This window comes from Struthio camelus, chromosome 27 (genome assembly GCF_040807025.1).
Source record: "Struthio camelus isolate bStrCam1 chromosome 27, bStrCam1.hap1, whole genome shotgun sequence".
Lineage (NCBI taxonomy): Eukaryota > Metazoa > Chordata > Aves > Struthioniformes > Struthionidae > Struthio > Struthio camelus.
The window spans coordinates 1,743,176-1,763,257 of record NC_090968.1 but is presented as its reverse complement, the minus strand read 5'-3'; the positions used below and the strand labels follow the sequence as shown (position 1 = coordinate 1,763,257).

At 63.1% G+C, this 20,082-nt stretch overlaps 2 protein-coding genes across 9 annotated transcripts; one reads left to right on the top strand and one right to left on the bottom strand.

Annotated features, from left to right (window-relative positions):
* The first annotated feature begins 498 nt into the window (after window positions 1-498).
* Window positions 499-3,208, top strand: LOC138062441 (oxaloacetate tautomerase FAHD2B, mitochondrial-like). Its single transcript, XM_068920561.1, has 7 exons — window positions 499-584; window positions 1,305-1,574; window positions 1,668-1,884; window positions 1,982-2,204; window positions 2,380-2,488; window positions 2,569-2,656; window positions 3,069-3,208. The coding sequence occupies exons 2-7, from the start codon at window positions 1,348-1,350 to the stop codon at window positions 3,129-3,131; spliced, it is 927 nt and encodes a 308-aa protein (XP_068776662.1). The 5' UTR covers window positions 499-584; window positions 1,305-1,347; the 3' UTR covers window positions 3,132-3,208.
* Window positions 3,209-3,211: 3 nt separating this feature from the next.
* On the bottom strand, window positions 3,212-19,365 carry LOC104148912 (glycerol-3-phosphate acyltransferase 2, mitochondrial). 8 transcript variants are annotated; one of them, XM_068920549.1, is made up of 23 exons: window positions 16,036-16,394; window positions 15,714-15,808; window positions 13,219-13,357; window positions 12,749-12,862; window positions 12,329-12,402; window positions 10,640-10,750; window positions 9,319-9,447; window positions 8,086-8,185; window positions 7,851-7,987; window positions 7,496-7,595; window positions 7,037-7,246; window positions 6,740-6,850; window positions 6,341-6,426; window positions 6,133-6,245; window positions 5,513-5,583; window positions 5,088-5,352; window positions 4,862-5,010; window positions 4,669-4,746; window positions 4,339-4,467; window positions 4,003-4,123; window positions 3,652-3,705; window positions 3,485-3,540; window positions 3,212-3,409 (listed from the first exon to the last, which is right to left on the bottom strand). In XM_068920549.1, exons 4-23 carry the CDS (start codon window positions 12,860-12,862, stop codon window positions 3,293-3,295), a joined length of 2,325 nt encoding a protein of 774 aa, XP_068776650.1. In that variant the 5' UTR covers window positions 13,219-13,357; window positions 15,714-15,808; window positions 16,036-16,394; the 3' UTR covers window positions 3,212-3,292. The 8 variants fall into 8 exon arrangements, with proteins under 8 accessions (XP_068776650.1, XP_068776652.1, XP_068776651.1 ...); XM_068920551.1 differs by having other exon boundaries at window positions 3,215-3,409; window positions 15,690-15,808; XM_068920552.1 differs by lacking the exon at window positions 16,036-16,394 and adding an exon at window positions 19,295-19,365 and having other exon boundaries at window positions 3,217-3,409.
* Window positions 19,366-20,082: the final 717 nt, after the last annotated feature.

The following is a 20,082-nucleotide window of genomic DNA, read 5'->3' as shown; positions in this document are numbered from 1 at the left end:
CGCCCGGGCGCCCGAGGTTTTAATAAAAGAAACTCGGGAAAAGGGGCTGGCGCGGGGCGTCCGGTTTCGCGGCCGGGCGGCAGCGAGGGCCTGGCGGCCGGCCCGCCTCGACGCCCGGTTTCCCGTTTGGCCCGGTGTGAGCGCTGCGGGAGCTGCCGGGAGCGGAGCCGCCGTGGCAGCCTCGGCCCTGCCGGTGCCGTTAAGCCCCTCCGGGCCCGCGGCCCCTCATCGGGAGGCCGTGATTGCTCCAGAGGGGTCCCGGGTGGGATCAACGGGGCGTCGTGAGGCCCTGAGGCTTCTGTTCGCGGCCTTCCGGGCCCGCCCCTCGCCCCCGCCCGCCCCGCGCTCCCGGTGGCGGTATCATGGCGGCAGCGGCAGCCCCGGTGGCGGTATCATGGCGGCCGCCGCCCGTATCCTAGCAACGCCCGCCCCTGCTCGGTGGGCAGGGGGCGCGGCCCAGCGCGCAGCCCCGCCCCCGTCGCGTTCCCATTGGCCCGCCCGCGGAGGGGCGGGGATTCGGCGCCCCGGCTGTCACGCGGGCGGCGCGGGGTCGGCGCGCGCCCGGAAGAGGAGTGACGCGGCAGGTGACGTAGCGCGGTGGCGGGGATCCCCGCCCCCCCCCCGGGGATCCCCCGCGCGGCCCCGGGATCCCCCCGTGCGGGCGGGGCCGCTGCCCGCGGCGGGCGGCGCTGGGGAGGGGGCCGGGAGCGGGGGGGGGGTCCCCCGGGATCGGGGCTGCGCGCGACCGGGGGGGCTGGGGGGATCCCGGAATAAGGGGAGGAATCCCGCGGGATCGAGGCTGTGCGGGATCGGGGCGGGGGATCCCCCGGTATCCGGGCTGTGCAGGATTGGGGTGTCTCCCGGCATCGCGGAGGGGGAAGCCCGCAGGATCAGGGCTCGGTGGGATGAGGGGATCCCCTGGGATCGGGGAGAACCCCCAGGCTCTGGGCTCTGCACGATCGGGGGGGACCCCCCAGGATCGGGGGGATCTCCTGGGATCTGGGCTCTTCAGGATCAGGGGATCCCCTGGGACTGGGGGAACTCCTCAGGCTCTGCAGGACTGGGGGGATGCCTCAGGATTGGGGATGTCTCCCAGGATCAGGGGAGATCCCCAGGAATCTGGGCTGTGAAGGATCAGGGGGAATCCCCTGGGATCCAGTAGTCCCTCCCCACCCTTGACACGAGGCAGCCATCCCCGTGGGCACCATCTCCCCCGCACCAGGGCGTTGCTGTCACCCTGGGGACCTGCTGGGCCCCAGGATCTGCTCACCCAGGAGGGATCCGCTCGCCCTTTTCCTCGCTAGGCCACCCCCAGCCCCGGAAGCGCGGGGGGTCCCCCCAGCCCGGATGCGGGTGCTGACCCGTGGTGCCCTCCTCGCCGCCCTGCGCCCGCCGGCGGGCTCCCGCACCATGCGGCTGGTGCAGTTCCGGCCGGCGCCGGGTGCTGAGCCCCACCTGGGGCTGGAGGAGGAGGGGGGCAGCGTGGTGGACCTGAGCGCCTGTGAGCCGGCGCTGCCCCGCACCATGCGTGCCTTCCTGGAGACAGGGGATGCTGGCCTGGCCGCGGCTCGCAGGTCGGTGCTGTCCCCTTCCCTGTCCCCCTCCCCCTGACCCCGGGGCTGGAGGGGTCACCCGCGCCACGGGGCTGAGCCCTCCGTGCCACGCAGGGCGCAGGAGTCGGGCCGGCACCGCCTGCCCCGCGCCGAGGTGACGCTCCTGGCTCCCGTCACCGGCCCCGACAAGGTGATCTGCGTGGGGATGAACTATAAGGATCACTGCTTGGAGCAGGATGTCAAGATCCCCAAGGAGCCCATCATCTTCAGCAAGTTCCCCAGCGCCATCGCGGGCCCCTTCGACGACATCGCGCACCCGGCCGAGAGCGGCGTGCGTAGCGGCGCGGGGGAGTGCCGCGAGCGAGGCCGAAGGCCTCGACCGTCCTCGGGCTCCCCACCCCCAGCCCAGCCTTTTCCTTCTCTCCCAGGAGGTCGACTGGGAGGTGGAGTTGGCCTTCGTCATCGGGAAGAAGGGCAAGCACATCGCCGAGGCGGCGGCGCTGGACCACGTGGCCGGCTTCACCGTCGCCAACGACGTCAGCGCCCGGGACTGGCAGATGAAGAGGAACGGGCGGCAGTGGCTGCTGGGAAAAACCTTCGACACCTTTTGTCCCCTGGGCCCAGCCCTGGTCACCAAGGACGCGGTGAGAGGTGAGGTCAAGGACCGAGTGCCGGAGTTGAGGCAGCTTTTTGGCAGCTAAGCAGGGCGGTTGCCTTGCTCCGAGCTGCCCGTGCTCTGCCCCGTCGAAGCGGCTGCGTTTTACCGGCCGGCTTCCCGGGGTGAAAGCAACCCGGTCGAGCTTGACGTCGTTCCTCCGCCCGGCAGATTTCAACAACCTGGGCATCCGCTGCAGCGTCAACGGGCAGCTCATGCAGAGCAGCAACACGAGCCAGCTCATCTTCAAAGTGCCGACGCTCATCGCCTGGGTCTCCCGGTACGCCCGGCTCGGCGGGACCCGCTCGGGCTCCTGCTCGCAGGTTCGGGCTTGCGGCTGATGGTGCCCGCTCCCCCCAGGTTCGTCACGCTGTTCCCCGGCGACGTCTTCCTCACGGGAACGCCTCCCGGCGTGGGGGTTTTCCGGAAACCCCCCGTGTTTCTCAAGGTGAGCGGTGGGGCTTGGGGAGCGGGGTCAGCCGCGGGGCTTGTGGCAGGGGAGAGCGGAGATTTTCCTCCCTCGCGGCTTAGATACCATAAGCCCCTCAGCACAGAGCTACCCGATACCCCAAACGCTTTCCCATCCTGGGCTCCCAGCAAGTCCTCCGGGAGGAGGAGACATGGCCTCCCCCAGCCAAAAACCCTGTGGCCGCTTTCCCTTGCGCCGTTTCCCCCCTGGCTGCCTCGCGGCCGGGCGCTTAGGGCTCCCATGCCAACTGTGGAGGTTGCTTTCCAGCTCTTGCAGGCAGGGAAAATGGGAAAGAGGCGGGAGATTCCTGTAAGGAGCCCCCCGCTCCTTCCTGCGAGCGCTCAGGGCGAAGCGGAGCCCGGCGCCACGAGCGTTTCCCTGCCCCTTGCAGAGAGGAGACGTGGTGCAGTGCGAAATCGAGGAGCTGGGCACCATCCGGAACAAGGTGGTGTGAAGACGCTGAGCCCCGCCGCTGCGACGCGACCGCCTCCCCGTGCCTCAAACGCCTTCAATAAAACCACGGTTATGCTACCTGCTCTCTCTGTGCCAGCAGCCGAGGCCGAGCCAGATTTATTGTTGCCGGCACCCACAGCGGTCCGCAGCGCTGGGGCCAGCTCACCGCTCTGTGAACTGCTGGATGAAGGCCTCCAGCTTCTCCCGGTTCTCCCTGGAGCGGAAAGGCTCGCCGAGGCGCAGAAGGGGCCCTGCGGGGCTCGTCACCTCCTTCAGCACCTGGGGAGGCAGAGGAGCGTCACGGCGAGGTAGCGCGAGGCAGGAGCGGGGCTGGCAGAGCCCGGCTGCACTTACCCCCAGCTCCTTGAAGGTCTGCAGAGAGCTCAGGGCCAGGCTCCTGTTCGCCCACTCTGGAGGGAGAGGGAAAAGCCCGAGGGAGCAGGCGGAGGGAGCAGCGGGCATCCTCGTCCCTGCTCCTTGGCTGGCCAGGGCGCTGCCATCCTCCCCCTGCCCTGACTCACCGAAACTGCCGTCCTCTGCCAAGAAGCGCTGCAGCGCATCCACGTAGGCCGGCTCTAGGTAGGGGAGAGCGAGGTTCAGCGCCGCTGACTCAAACCCAAATGCCCTGCAGCCCCTGGAGAGGGCACAGCTGCTCTGCAACAGGGCTGAGCCACCACCGGGGCTGCGAGGAAGGGGGCTTCGGCTGCCAGCCGTGCCTCAGTTTCCCCCAAAGGAGCCAAGGCAAGTGAGGCTTATCTGGTTCGAGAAACGGTTGCCCAAGGTCGGCAGGCAGTGGCTGGGGGGAGAGGCACTGCCTGTCTCGCTCAGGCCAGGGACAGAAAGCAGCTCTACTCGCACCGCGAGGCTCCTACCGGGCTGGGGCCAGCTGGGCTCGTCCAGGAAAGCGGCTGCTCTCGCGTAGGTCTTCAGCACCGGACTCAGGAGCCGGCAGAGGAAGAGGAGGAAGTCAGGCGAGCCGTGAGGCTGGCAGAGCTGAGAGGGGAAAGCCGGATGTGAAATGAGTTTGTTGAGGCTCAGCAGCCTACCTGGCCCTCAGAGACAGGGATGTCACCAAGAGCTGCGGTGCCCAAGGCCCCGGTCTCAGCACCCCACCTTGGCCGCAGCTGCCCCTGCAGTGGGGGGAAGCACCCGGGCCACATCTCCGGGTCAAGGCAGGGACTGAGGGCAGCAGGGCAGAGCTCGAGTACCTTGAAGCAGCGCTTGCTGACGTTGTCCTCATCATCGCTGTCGCTGTCCGCGAAGTCCATCTCCATCCAGGGCAGCCTCCTGAGGAAGGGCCGGTGGGCCACGTCACAGAGCCGGTGCTCGCGCTCCAACTGTGGGGCAAAGCCGCCGGCGTGGGGGGGACGTCTGAGCTGGCACCAGCCATCCGGGGGGCGTCCCATCCCCTCCGTCCCTGCCCAACGGGGCCCTCCCCAGCCCAAGACAAGCAGGACACTTGTCCCTTGTCCCTTCCTGACCGGGACCGGAGGGCAAGGGCTGCACCCCCAGGGGAGGAGGGTGCTGGGGGCACCCACCTCTTCAGCCTCCAGCAGCCCACACCGGACGAGCTTGTCCAAGACATCCTGGCTGTAGCACTCGAGGGTCTGGCAGGGCTGGGAGAGAGGAGAGGGGTCAGCGAGGAGCAGGATTCCCCCCAGCGCCAGGTGCACAGCGGTATCGGGCCACTCGCACGCAATGGCAATGGCACTGCGTGCCGCCAGCCCTTACCTGGAGCCCCAGCAGGTTGAGGGGCAGGAGCCGGAGGAGCGCCAGGATCTTGCGGTACAGCTCGTCCTGGCTCAGCACCATGCCGCAGGGCCTGGTGACCATCCCCAGAAAGGGCAGCATCTCCACCAGCAAGGCGTGGATGGCACAAGCTGCCAGGAAAGCTGCGTGAGCGGCGTCATGGGTGCCCAAGCGCCCAACTCAGGGACGCCCGTGCTCTGCTGCTCACCTCCCACCGCCTCGCTGGCGAAGACGGGCAGGAGGGCCGCGCTGTGGAGGCCCAGCTCCTGCCAAGCTGCCGCCGAGGCCTCAGGGACCACCAGGACGTCACCGGGGGGCGAGAGACAGTACACGGCGACGCGGGCGCTGAGCAGGGAGAGGCTGTGCAGCACCACGGCGCGGAGCTGCCCCGAGAAGCCCACGTCGTGGTGGCGCAGCAGGATCTCCTCCAGGAGCCATGAGAAGTCGGACATGAGCCGAGAGAGGAAGACACCCTGCAGGAAGAGGAGCCTGAGCTGGTCCCCAGCTTGGAAACTTAAGTGAGGGGAACTTGAAATCACAGCAAACGCATCTCCCAGCCGCAGGAAAGGAAGAGGAACCTGGAAACCACCGTTCGTTCAGCCTCAGGGAGCCCTGACGGCTCCCTTGCCTTACCTCGCGGTGCTTGTGCAGCAGCAGTGCGGATGTGATCCCCACAGCCATGACAGCGGAGCAGGCAACACCGTCTGCAAGGGAGCAAGAAGTATTAGCTGTTGCTAAAGCTGTTGCTTTCCTCACGCAGCCCTTCTTCCCGGCTTTGGATGGGGAACTCTGCAGGGAAGAGACGGCGGCACAGCATTGTGGCTGCTCGCCCCCATCATCCTCCTGCCTGTGCCCCGCGTGGCCGAGATCCTCCTGCAGTCGCTCTCAGTGGTGGCACGTCGCATCCTTGCTGCTGCCGTCCCCCAGGCCGAGCAGAGCCCGGGGGCCAGTTGCCTCAGTTTTGCAGCGGGGGCACCACATCTCCTGCTGTTTTCCTCCCCCAAGCGCTCAGTTGTTTGCGCTCTTGATTTCCAGCTCGGCAACACGTGTGCTGCCAGGCAGTGATCACACCGCCGGGTGCAGCAGCGTGCCACACAAAAATAATTGGTAACAGCGATGTTACCCCAATGCCGACAACAGCGCTGACGCTGAAGCCATGAGGGGTGTCTCTTCTAAAAGCAGGAGATGGTGGCGCTCATGCACTGAGCAGCCTATGCCAGCGCCTTGAGGGTGCATTCGCAGCCCCCCCTTACCGCTCAGGGAGTGCAGGCCCAGCTTGGTCACCAACATTTCTTCTTCTGCCTTCAAGCCGGCAGCTGTTCCAGCACCTGGACCCCAAACCTCTGCCTTGTCGCCGTCCAGCTGGCTGGAGAGAACAGGGTGATGGATGTGAGTAACTGGGGGTGGCAGAAGCCATCAGCAGAGAGAGGCAGCCCCTCGCTGGGGTCAGATCCCGCTCACCACGTGCTGAGGATGCTGGGCAGCAGCAGCTCCTCCAGTGACTTCGCTGCGCAGCTCCGTCTGACGAGGTTTTTTGCTGCAAACTCCTGGGAGCGAGGAAGAAGGGACCTGTTGGCTCTGCAGTGCCACTTCCCAGTTACCATCCGTGCCACCCAGTTTCCCCACTACCCCCCCTCAGCTTCCCCTAGACCCGGGCTCACTGGATACACCCTGGAGAACACGGGATTCCCCCCCTCCCCAGCCATCCCAAACCACTCGATCCACCCTGCAAGGATTTGAACAGGCGAGAACATCACGGCAGCACATCCTGCGAGACCCAACGTGGGGGCTGTCAAATCTGGGGACCAGAGCCCTGCTCCTGCGGCACAGGAGCCCCGGGTGGCAATCCGGCTGCAGTACCTGTAAGGAGAAGGGCTGGGCGAAGTCCACCCGGACGCAGCCGAACTCTCGGCACAAGGCTCGGCACGCTGCCCAGAGGCAGGCGCAGAGGCCGAGGGGCTGAGCGCTGTCCTGGGAGAAGAGGTGAGCAAGGTGTTAACGGGGTGACGGGGGCGAGTGAGCAAGCACATGCGCCCCAGCGACGGCACTTGGCCAGCACGCTCCGACGCAGTCGCTGCGCCCGCGCGCTGCCAAAACCCGCTCTGCCCGCTCCTGCGCAAAGGGGAACCCTCGTGGCGCCGCAGTAGAGCCTCTCACCGCTCGCTCCTCGCGACAGCCGTCGGGGGCCACGTCATAGGCGATGCCCACGGGGACCAGGAGGATGTCGGAGACGGCGCCGTCCCGCAAAGCTCGGTACACCAGGGCCAGCCACTCCCAGGCAGAGGCAGAGAGATGCAGGGTGCTGGAGAAGGGCTCTTCCAGGAAGATCAGCAGAGGCTGCCGGCTCTTCAGCACCTCCTCAACATACTGCTGGAGCAGACAGGGTGAGACTGGGGCAGCCATGGGGACACATGGATGCCCAGGAGCTGCCACCACCCATCGCTGAGGACTTTCCTTCAACCCTGCAACCTCGGTCAAGGGAAAGGCTTGGCCGGCTCGTGGTCCTGTGTGCCCCGAGACCACCCTAGGCACCCTCGCCAAGCGCTTCTTGAGCATGGGGCGGGGTGTTTCTTCCCTTCCAGCACCAGGGAAAAGGAAGGGGCTGCTCCCACCTACCGCAGCAAGTACAGCCCCTGAGAGCTCTTCGTCCTGGTCGCTCGGCATCTGCTCCGTCCTTGCGGGCAGGAAGACACCTCCCAGGCAGCTGAGCAAGGCCCTGCCAGGGGAAAGAAAATGCCCACTTAGCGCAGGGCTGCATCCCCCCGACACATGAAATCAGGGTTCCCATGTGGCCTCCGCTCTTGCCTCCAAGGGAAGCGAGAGCCGAGAAAGGCTACAGCCATCCCTCCCTGTTCCCCACCCTGGCTTGAGCTAACTTTGGGGCTTTCCAAGCGCAATTCCCTCCTCTGTTGGCAGGGAATAGGCTGGGCGCCCAAATGGTTGGAGAGAGCAGGAGTCTCCTACGCCTTACCGGAGGTGAGGGCTGCACGTTTGGCCACCCACCGTCACTCTGGGCACCCCTAGGCCCTGGGAGAAGAGGAGGAAGGAGAGCAGTAACCCATCCAGCTGTGACTTGTGCGTTGAGAGGAAAACCAGCGGCACGCCAGGCTGCAGGGAGGGAGAACACAATGAGGGCTCAGCGCGTTGCAGGGCCGGGACCTGGTGGAGCAGCGCGTGGGCCGAGACCGGGGAGCCAGGCTCCTTACCGTCCTGGCAGCCCTCAGCACCATCTCCAGCTGCCCACGGTGGAGCTGCACGTTGAGAAAGAGGCAGTTCAGGAGCCTGAGCAGAGCCCAGCTGCACAGCCTGCAGAGCGGGGCAGGAAAACAAGCAAGTGAGCAAGCCCATGGCTGGACAAACTGCCCCCTAAACCTTAGCTAGGCCACCAAACAACACCTGGAGCTCATTGGGAGACACGTTCCCTTCAACGGCCTCCTTCCCTGGGACGCGCCTTCACTTTGCAGAGGCCAGAAGGGCCGGGGAGCCCAGCAGGGAGGCATCCTCACCCTCCCCTGCCTCAGTTTCCCCATGTAGGCAGCAAGCAGGGCTGCGTGAGGCAGCACGCTCCACGGTATCTACTGGAAATCATGCTTCTCAGCTCCCGCAAAGCAAATAAACAGCTTTATTATAAATTAAGTTAAAACATTAAAGGCTGGATGTGACAGGACCACCCCCCTCTCCCTCCCCAACAACAAAAGCTCAAATCAATTACCCCTCCATCTCCCCCCTCCTCCCACACGCTGTTTACGGGAAGGAGTCAAATGCTTTTATCCCCTGAGTAATTTCTTCCCTTTAAATACTTCAGACTGCTCAGAGGCTTCTTTTATTACAGCTCAATCAGACAAGCAATTAGGTTACAATGCAACCTTTAATTGCCAATTTCTCAATGACAGGAGGGAAAAAAGTGAGAGAGAGAGATTGAGAGAGAGAGAGAAGGAAAGAAAAAGTTCCCCTTTGCTTTGCTTTCCACCCCCTCCCAGTGGGTTCCCCCCCACCCTGTCCCCTCCATTCCAGTGTTATATTCCAAATCCCTAGAAGGAGTCCGTGAAAGTATCACCAAGGGGCTGCGCAAGACCCCGAAGAGCGCTGCTATGTTGGGGCATGTCATGCCAAGGACCCCGTGGCTCCGCTCTGTCCCCAGCCCTCGAATCCAAGCCACCTGCCCCGCTGTCACAGCCCTGGGCTCTCGACGCAAGTGTCTTCCCCAAAAGGATCGCTCACAAGCGCAAGCTACCGAGCCACCAGGCAAACCCCCTTGCAAGGGGCTTAACGAAGCACACTGAAGAGAGTGAGAGGGACCCAGAGAGGGGAAGAGGGCTAGGAACCACAGAGAGACTGTGGGAACTGGGATCCCTCAAACTAGGGGCGAGAGACGCCTGCCAAGAGGAATCCCCAAGGGGGATTTGAACCCACAGCGCCACTGGAGAGGGAGAGTGTACCTCAGCATGAAAAGAGAGAGTGGGGCCTGAATTTGGGCCAGGATCTTGAGTACTTTTTCCCTCCATTGTAGCTGGGACTTGCTGTCCCCTCCAGAGCCGTGGGCCTGGCCAGCAGCAACATCCTGTACCCTGTGAAGAGGAGCATGGAGATGACGTGAAAAACACGGGCAGAGACCCAAGCAACAGGTTAATGTGTTCCTTAGCAAAAGCATTATATATTACAGTAATTATAATGTACTGGCTGCCAGCATCGTGCTTTATAATTAGCAGTGACAACGATTCAGGTGACAGTTGCCTGACAAGGCTGCATTGTGCCAAACGCTGCGCAGCACAAGCGAGACATGGCTCGGCCAAGGCAAGCCCAAGACAACCTCACCATCTGCCTGGGGCAGAAGGACAAGATGGGAGTGCTGGGTCCCCCCCCCAAGCTGGGTCCTCACATCCTCGGAGGGCTGAGCCCGCAAGAGGCGGTGGCAAACCTCTGCGCCCTACAGCAGGGCTGTGCCGGCCAAATCTGAGCTGCAGGAACTGCTCCAGCAGGGTTAAGCTGTTCCCACGCCTCCCTCCACTGGCAGCTGCGTCCCGCGTGGCGGCAGCAGCCCACTTTCGCTCTGCTCAGCTTGACAGCTATAAGAAACACCTAATGCCCCAGGTTTGCAAACGCCAGCTCTGTGCCAGCCTCCGGGACCCAGCTTTTCTCCTGCAGGAGCCTTCGCGTGCCATCCAAGCAAGGGACACCCCACGCGGACAACAGGGAGAGGGTCCCAGAGAGGCGGCTGCAAGAGCGAGGGGTCCCCAGCTAGGTGCTGCCCCCCGTCCTCCTCTGCCCACGTTCAACCACAAACTGAACGTGGGCGTCTTACGCCCAGGCAGCTTTTCCTCTGAACAGCTCACGCCTCCTTAACACCCCACTGAGACTGCTAACAGGTCTCCAAGGTGCTCTCCCGACACCAGCAAGGGGCAGGCTGATTAAAGCGCATGTTTCTTCAGCGTGGAGACGAGCACATCCCAGCGGAGGGTCTGGCTCTTTCATCGATGGGGCCCAGAGGTTTGGGGGACGAGGTCTGGGGGATTCCCAGGATGACCTATACAGCAGCCAGCTGGGTGCAAGAGGAGGACGTAAGCATGGACTTTGCCCAACAGGTGAAGATGGAGCCTCCTCATGGCTGCTGACACTGTCCCACTCCAGGGAGGGCAGAGCTGGAGCCGAACCCAGGTGTCCTGACACATTTGCTTTCCTTTCCCCAGCACATCCCCGGGTCCTGCAGTGGGCGTGCTGCTGAAGGTGACCGCAGAGAGCCCTCCGGCTCTTCCCACGTACCTTTTACTGTGGCAGATCCTCTCCGCGAGGTCTCCGGGGGTGTCAGCAGGAACTTTCCAATCCAAGACAGCGAGGAAATAGCAGAGTCTTCGAACCAGCCAGCCCCTGTACCTGGGCACGGAGACAGACAGTGACATCGAGCAGGTCATTAGAGGAGCCCTACCTAGAGGCTGCATCCAAAAGCATCCCCCGCTTTCCCAGGGTACTGGTACTCCATCAGCCTGCCTCAAAGGTGCCGTTTGCAAGAGCATAAAACTCTTCTCCCCATTTTACAGCTGGGGAAACTGAGGCACCAGCAGTTTCACTCCCCAGAGTCTAGTGCTCCAGCCCACCCTGTTCCTCCTCCCATCCTTCAGGGTGCCCACCCAAGGCAGGACCTCTCTTGGTGAAGAGTGCAGGCGGCAGCTGAAACGAAACCTAATTGCTAGGACTCGGCAGGGGTTTTCCAGGCAGCGAGAAAAGCTTTCAAGGTACGAGGAAACCTCAGCTCTCTCACTCCCATCCAGGGGGTAAGAAGTAGCAAGCTACTCCCACACTGCCAAGAGATCGACGTCTGCAGAGATATCCCGAAACCCAAAGCAGCTCTCATCAGCAGCAACCCAGCAAACAAACAGCCTCTGCCAGCAACTGGGATGCTGCAGTGGTCCAAAGAGGGACTTTCCCAAATCCGCCCCAAATGAGAGCTAGGCAGCACGAGCAGATTAGTGAGAGACATAACCAAGGTTTAAGATTTTGCAGAGCTAAAAAAAGAGGAGCACGTGGAAACCCAGTGAGTGAAAGGCTTGCAGGTGCCGGGACAGAGAGACGGGAACTTCAGACTTCTGTCTTCCAGCTTATGATCTCACCCGCCCATCACTGGCCTCTTTTTAGCATCCCGCAACTCCTGAGTTGCTCTGAGCAGAAATGAATTATTCAAAGAGTTTGAAAGCTGGAGCTGGGATATTTCAAGCAGAATAGAGCATAATGACCCGATTTGGAAAAATACGGCGCAGAATTGCTAAGCCCCTAGGGACTGCGCTGTAACAGATAGGAGCCAAAGGAGTCCAGGACCTCCAAAAATCAGGCTGACTTCAACAACAGGCATTTGGCAAGCGAGCGGCTACTAAGCAGCCACGTCAGCTCCTCAGCTGGAGGAAAAGGCTGGTTTACCCCAGCTGAAAATTTGGATTTACAGCCTGTCAGGAGGAACGAGGGACTGGAAATAAGATGCTATTTCACATCTCCCAAGGGGCTAGGAGCTGGCTGGCCCAGGCCTGCTCCAAGCACTGCGTGCGTGAGCTTTTCCTTGTGCTGAAGCCAAAGAGGAGAATGAATCCCCCCCACCCCCGAGCTCTTCCCAACAGCATCAAAATACCAGTTTTCACTTAAAAAAAAAAATCAACAATCCAAATCCTTGACTTTGTTACTGCCAGGCTGCGAGTGTGACAGCAACTAGAAGAACAGATTGAGTCTTCTCCTCTCTGTAGAGCTGTTATTAACGCTCTACACTTGGGGATGTGACTTTCAGCCTTGCAAACAATGATTAACATAATGACTTATTGGACTAAGTAACTAGCAAGGATGACGGAGAGCCGTCCCAACACCCGGGTGCAGCAGTGGGTGGTTCTTTGCACATGGATTTGGACAGAGAAAGAACAAAACCTGGAAAAAGCGATTTGCCCGGCTTCTCCAGCACAGTCCTGTCCTCACCTAGTGTTTTCCTCTGTCACCTGGATGACGTTGCGGAAGCTGAGAGAGGAGAACTGCTCATGGTAGAAGCGATCCTGAAAGCAGAAAGAGGAGGTAGCTCTTCTGGGAAATGGCAGCAACAGCGGGTCTGCCTTTGTCAAAGAAACAAGGACGGCTTGGAGAGGTGGGCAGGTTATGGACACGACTACCCAGCTGCTCCGCTCCAACCCCAAACCCTTGGCAGGGGATGCAAAGGACAACGAGGCCTGGTGGGTGGTGGCCTGTCCTCTGCTCCAGCATCTGGGGATCCCAAACCGCGTGGGAAGGCCAGAGCTGGCTGGAGTTTAGTCCAGGCTCCTGCGGATGGACGAAGCTGGGAGAGCAGGCCCACCGCTTTCACGCCCCTCAGCCTTTGGCCAAGCCACCACATCACACTCTTACCCAGCTCCTCGGGGTGCAGGTCTGGCAGCAACGCCCCACGAACGGACGGTACTTGCCCAGGAAAGGGGTGAAAATCTCCAGTTTCTGCCCCAAATCACAAACCCAGGTTTTCATCTGTGGGGGCAGTGCGGAAAAGAAAGAGAGGGAGGATGGCACAAACTCCCTGCTGGCACTGGAAACATGAAGTGTTGGCTAACGCTTCTCCAAACCTGCCTGCCTCGTGGCATGGAAAAAAATCCCACTGTGGGGGTTGCTGGGGAAAAAGGGAGCAAATCCACCCCGAAGGGTGGTCTGCAGAGGGGAGATCTTGGATTGCTCCCAGGCCTCGTGATACTGCGCTACCTCATGGCTACTCACAGAAGGGTCAGAAACCTTCGCTCGCCGCCAGCCCCATCTTCCCTCTCCCTGGGGGTTTTGCCTCAGAGCCACCCTCCTCCCCGGCTGAGCCCATCCATAAGGAAATCACCTACGTTTGTCCGCTGCCGTCACGCCTCCTCAGCCAGAGGAGCACAGGCACCCAAATCTGGAGGGATCAACTTTGCGCAGGGCAGGGGTTCCCTGCAGGAACGAGTCCTTGGAGATGCGTCCGGCACGGCCCGCGGAAACCAGCTGGGGAGACATGGGAGAGAGGGAGTTAGCAAGAGCCAGGAGCGCGCCGGTAATGCTCAGCTCGTTTCGGAGGCGAGGAAGCAGCTCTGGCAGGTAGAGCCCAGGCCTGGGCCGCGGATTCAGCTCCCAGCCTTGCCCAGGGGCGCCAGCCAAACCCTTTGCCTCCATCCCGCCTGCGTAAAAACGGCAGCGGCGGCGCCCAGCCAAACGCAACTTTCATTCAGGAAACCTTCCACTGCCATGACCTGAGGTTTAGAGCAACGGGGCCGTGGCAGGACAGGACCCGCGGCAGGACAGGACCCGCAGGGTGCTGGGAAGGGAAATGCTGAGCCCCTTTCCCAACTCCAGGCATTTGCAGGGAAAAGACCTGCTCCTCGGCAGAGAGAAAAAAAAATCAATTGTTCTACAGCTTGCATATAGTGCAAAGGGATAAAGGGAAAAAAAAACCCCAAACCCGAGCAGCCAACGCACCAAAAGCCCTCGGGAAAAGAATTTTTTCTTTGTAATACTGCTCTGGTATCGTTACAATTGTCTTTCCCCTCCCACATCCTCCTCCCCCTGGCAAGGGGATGCCAATCTGTACCCAAAAACCCCGCAGCGCCCATGCAGAGCCGAGATCCCGTCCCCCTCAATCCCCGAGCCACCCTCAGCTCTCGAAGGAGGGCTGGGGGCGGCTCCCAGGCCTGCCACCAGGCCTCCCTTTGTGCCTCAGTTTCCCCCTTGCCTGCCACGGCCGAGCGCTTCCAAGGACGCAGCCGATCGGCGGAGACGGGCACCCACCGCCGTGGGATTTCACCTTTCCACCGCTCCTCCAGGCACGGGCATGATACAAGGGGGAACGAGAAACTCAAAACAAGGGGGAGAACCACTCTTCCCAACAACTTCTCAGCTCTGCCACTGCCTCCCGATACGATCTCGGTCGCCTCACTCCATCCTGGTTTGCCCAGGAGGAAAACGCATCAATACCTCCGTTGCTTGAGGGAGCCACCCTTGGCTGCAGGGCTCTCCTCTGCTAGAGGTTCCCCGGGAATAACAGCGGCTTTGGCTGCTACGCCGCGAACAATCACACCGTTCAGAGCAACGGAGGTGCTATTCCCAGGAGCCAGGCAGGGGAACCCGCTCTGTTACTGGCCTTCCCTTTGCTTCGGGAGTTTGGCTCTCTGAAATCTGAAGAAGCTCCGAGTACCAGCCCGGCTCGCTACACCCAAATACCTGCCGTCCTACATCCTGGCGGCTAAGAGGCAGCACACACGAGACTAACGGCAGAGCCAGTTTTTTCCTCCGGAGGCACCAATTTAGGAGCCGGAGCACCATCACGCTCTCCTCTCGCTCGCATGGCGCCAGCGAAGCCTCGATTCGCCTCCGCAAGCTCACAAACGCCCTCCGAAGCCTTCCCAGGGCGTCTGCCAAACATCTCTGAGGTCAGTTTGGCAGGGCAGGCTGGGACAGTGAGAACGGGCCGGTTATATCTGGCCGTTCTCGTCTGCTGGGGTGAGATTTAACACTGCCCCGCTTGCTATTTCTGGAAGCGTATCTCTCTCCAAACACTGGAAAGACCCTAGGGCTTAAATCTTCAGCATTTTGCACTCGTTAAGGACATTTCTCAGGCCATTTCCTCGGAGGCAGGAACGAAAAGTGCCGTTCAAAACCCCCAGCTACACAGGAAAACAAGCCTGCCGGGGTTATTTCACACCATGCAGCACCAATAGCATCTCCGCTCCTTCTGCATCCCGGGCTACTGACAGAGCCCTGGGCCCTGCGCCACGAAAATCCTTGATTTTCGAGCCCTTAAGAGTCTTTAAAACACAGCCTTTCCGGGCTGGAGAAAGCACGGAGGAAAAAACGGGCAGCTTTTTGCAGTTAAATAAGTGCACGGGTCCTTGGAGGATCAGGGAGACGGGGCATCCCACAATACAGGTTATTTGCCCAAATCCGGACCGCTCAGCGATTTCCACCTGCACGCGCCAGTGCCTCCTACAGCATAGCGTGCAGACGCTTTAAAGACATTTCTAAGTCTCTTTTTGCTTTTTTTCCATTTTGGAATACCATTTCCAGTCGCTTTTACTCCAAAAAGAGAAAAGGGAAGAAAGAGTATTTCAACGTGTTGGTTTTTTTTCTTATCAGGAGCGAGCTTGCTCCTGCAGAAAAAAACAAACCAAGAAAATCATGTCGAAAAGCCAGAAGGAAACAAAAAGGTCAGGTCGGATGGAAGCATGTTCTGGGCTCATGCTGCAGCTTCAGGCCTGGCAGCGACAGCCGGGGTGAAAAAGCACCAGGAAACCAAAAAAAACCCGAGCATCGCCCTCAAGCAGGGCACGCTGCAAGGACACACCTGGCTTTATCGGGAATTACTCACGGCTCAGGGTGGAAAGCGCGTTATCTAGCCAGAGTCGGAGGGACAGCCCCGCGCGGGCGTCCTGCTGACGGCGGGCTCGGGGCTCCCGCTGTGAGCTGCGGAAATCAAGACGGAAACAAATGGACAAAAAAATCTTATTTTGGAGGCTTTCAGGGAGGCAGTAGGGGACCGGTGGCAGAGGGAAAGGGACCCAGCGCCTTCGGCTTTTGCCAGAGATCAAGGCAGAAAGACGAAGGCTTCGCATCGCTCCGAGGTCTTTGTAAAAAAGGCCTTTTTGGTTTTTTTTAATAATTTCTTCCCCCCCCCAGCCTTCACAACTCACCTTCTCCCTGCTGCGCAGAGACCTGCCCTAAGTGAAGCGGGGTTGGGTTAAAAGCACAGAAACAACAAACAACAAAAAAAGCCCCCGCTTGAGGAATAAAGGGAGCCGACGTGAATCACGCAGGCTGGGGGGGGGTTGTTTTTCTCTTTCAACCGCGCGTGGCTTTTCCCGGCGCCGCTTGTTTTCCGCCAGCGCGATATAATAGGGGCCTCGCGAGCCCCCGCCGCGCCCGGCCCCGCGCGGGGGGACGCACGGCCACGCAGAGGGACCAAAACCGCTGTTTTAGGCCCCTAAAAAGTCCCTGTGGGACCGGTACGGGGTGGGGGGGAAGCGGCAGGCTCCACGCAGGCCCCACGTGCCCTATAGGGCCGGGGTGGACGAGACCTACACAGGTCCCATAGGGTGGGGCGGGGGGGGGGGAAGAGCCCTGCAAGGGCCCCACGCACCCCATAGGGCCGGGGTGGGGGGGAAGAGCCCTGCAAGGGCCCCACGCGCCCCATAAGGGCCGGGGTGGGGGGGAAGAGCCCTACATGGGCCCCATAGGGCCGGGGGGGGGGGGAGAGCCCTGCAAGGGCCCCACGCACCCCATAGGGCCGGGGGGGGGGGGGGAAGAGCCCTGCAAGGGCTCCACGCACCCCATAGGGCCGGGGGGGGGGGAAGAGCCCTGCAAGGGCTCCACGCGCCCCATAGGGCCGGGGTGGGGGGGAAGAGCCCTGCAAGGGCCCCACGCACCCCATAGAGCCGGGGTGGGGGGGAAGAGCCCTGCAAGGGCCCCACGCACCCCATAGGGCCGGGGGGGGGGAGAAGAGCCCTGCAAGGGCCCCACGCACCCCATAGAGCCGGGGTGGGGGGGAAGAGCCCTGCAAGGGCCCCACGCGCCCCATAGGGCCGGGGTGGGGGGGAAGAGCCCTACATGGGCCCCATAGGGCCGGGGGGGGAGGAGAGCCCTGCAAGGGCCCCACGCACCCCATAGGGCCGGGGGGGGGGGGGGAAGAGCCCTGCAAGGGCCCCACGCGCCCCATAAGGGCCGGGGTGGGGGGGAAGAGCCCTACATGGGCCCCATAGGGCCGGGGGGGGGGGGGGAAGAGCCCTGCAAGGGCTCCACGCGCCCCATAGGGCCGGGGTGGGGGGGAAGAGCCCTGCAAGGGCCCCACGCACCCCATAGGGCCGGGGTGGGGGGGAAGAACCCTGCAAGGGCCCCACGCGCCCCATAAGGGCCGGGGTGGGGGGGAAGAGCCCTACACGGGCCCCATAGGGCCGGGGGGGGAGGAGAGCCCTGCAAGGGCCCCACGCACCCCATAGGGCCGGGGGGGGGGGAAAGAGCCCTGCAAGGGCTCCACGCGCCTCATAGGGCCGGGGGGGGGGGGAAGAGCCCTGCAAGGGCTCCACGCGCCCCATAGGGCCGGGGTGGGGGGGAAGAGCCCTGCAAGGGCCCCACGCGCCCCATAAGGGCCGGGGTGGGGGGGAAGAGCCCTACACGGGCCCCATAGGGCCGGGGGGGGGGGAGAGCCCTACAAGGGCCCCACGCGCCCCATAGGGCCGGGGGGGGGGGAAGAGCCCTACGCAGGCCCCATAGGGCCGGGGGGGGGGGGAAGAGCCCTACACGGGCCCCATAGGGCCGGGGGGGGGGGGAGAGCCCTGCAAGGGCCCCACGCACCCCATAGAGCCGGGGTGGGGGGGAAGAGCCCTGCAAGGGCCCCACGCACCCCATAGGGCCGGGGGGGGGGGGGAAGAGCCCTGCAAGGGCTCCACGCGCCCCATAGGGCCGGGGGGGGGGGGAAGAGCCCTGCAAGGGCTCCACGCGCCCCATAGGGCCGGGGGGGGGGGGGAAGAGCCCTGCAAGGGCCCCACGCGCCCCATAGGGCCGGGGGGGGGGAGAAGAGCCCTGCAAGGGCCCCACGCGCCCCATAGAGCCGGGGTGGGGGGGAAGAGCCCTGCAAGGGCCCCACGCACCCCATAGGGCCGGGGTGGGGGGGAAGAGCCCTGCAAGGGCCCCACGCGCCCCATAGGGCCGGGGGGGGGGAGAAGAGCCCTGCAAGGGCCCCACGCACCCCATAGAGCCGGGGTGGGGGGGAAGAGCCCTGCAAGGGCCCCACGCACCCCATAGGGCCGGGGTGGGGGGGAAGAACCCTGCAAGGGCCCCACGCGCCCCATAAGGGCCGGGGTGGGGGGGAAGAGCCCTACATGGGCCCCATAGGGCCGGGGGGGGAGGAGAGCCCTGCAAGGGCCCCACGCACCCCATAGGGCCGGGGTGGGGGGGAAGAGCCCTGCAAGGGCCCCACGCGCCCCATAGGGCCGGGGGGGGGGGGAGAAGAGCCCTGCAAGGGCCCCACGCACCCCATAGAGCCGGGGTGGGGGGGAAGAGCCCTGCAAGGGCCCCACGCACCCCATAGGGCCGGGGTGGGGGGGAAGAACCCTGCAAGGGCCCCACGCGCCCCATAAGGGCCGGGGTGGGGGGGAAGAGCCCTACACGGGCCCCATAGGGCCGGGGGGGGGGAGAGCCCTGCAAGGGCCCCACGCACCCCATAGGGCCGGGGGGGGGGGCAAGAGCCCTACGCGGGCCCCATAAGGGCTGGGGTGGGGGGGAAGAGCCCTACACGGGCCCCATAGGGCCGGGGGGGGGGGAGAGCCCTGCAAGGGCCCCACACGCCCCATAGGGCCGGGGCGGGGGGGAAGAGCCCTACGCAGGCCCCATAGGGCCGGGGGGGGGGGGGAAGAGCCCTACACGGGCCCCATAGGGCCGGGGGGGGGGAAGAGCCCTACGCGGGCCCCACAGGGCCGGGGCGGGGGGGGCCGAGCCCCACAGGCCCCCACGGGGCGGGGGCGCTGCCAGCCCCGCCGCCCCCGGCCCGCTCTCACCGCCGCCGCCTGCCCGGCCGCCCCGCGCGCCCCCCCCGCGCCCTCCAGCGCCCCCGGGGCCGCCCCGCCCCCCGCGCAGGGGCACCGCGGCCCGGCCCCGCCCCCCGCCGGCCCGGCCCCGCCCCCTCAGGCCCCTGCCCCGCCCCTCCCCCGCCCCCCGCGGGCCCCCGGCCCCATCGTGGGTCCCCATCACCCCCAGGGATGGTGGCCCCGTCCCCACCACAGCTCCCTGTCACCCCCCCATGGCCCCCGGCCCCATCGTGGGTCCCCATCACCCCCAGGGATGGTGGCCCCGTCCCCACCACAGCTCCTGTCACCCCCAGGGGTGGTAGCCCTGTCCCCATCACGGGTCCCCATCACTCCCCGGGCCGTGTCCCCATTACAGTCCCTGTCACCCCACCTCGCCCCCCTTGGAGCCTGGGAAACTCTGGGAAAAGCAGGGACACGTGTCACCGGAACGGGACCGAAAACGCCCCGGAAAGGCAGCGTTTTCCCCCCTGACTCACGACCATGATGTTTTAAACACCTTGTGGGCTGGCATTGAAAATGCGCCTTTAAGTGCAGCTGAGAGCTTTTTATCCCTTAACAGTTGTCTTGCAGAAAAATTATATATATATATATATATAAATCTCTTAAAAAAAAAAAAAGAAATCCAGAGTGGCAGTTTGACTTATTCACTTTGTAGGGAAAATAGGAGGGAGAGAGGCAGGGGACCTCGATAAATTTGGGGGGTGGGGGGGGGGGGGCGCCTTGTGCCTTCGTCAGGGACCCAGGACTTTTCCCTTCTTTTTTTTTTTTCTTTTTTTTTCATTATTTCCCCCTCGCGTTTTCCCGGCTCGGCCGTGGGACTTCCGGCGCCGGCCGAAACCCCGCGAACGGCAACGCTCAGCCCGTTCCCGCGCGGCGGGCGCCTCGCGCTGCGGCTCACGTCGCCTCCCTCCCGCCCATCACCGAAACGCGACGATTTCAAATTTTCGGCTGTTAAAAAAAAAAAAAAAAGATTTTTGAGTTTTTTGGGGTTTTTTAAATGCTTTCTGCAGAAAGCGCCTGCTCTGGCTTTTAATCCGCCTAAATGGCGCGGCGGCAGCCGCTCGCTGCCATGGTGTCTATGGTTACCATATCTTCCCTTCCCCGGCTTTTATTACGTCGCCATTAAACCGAAATACCAATAAAGACGCTTTCACAAGC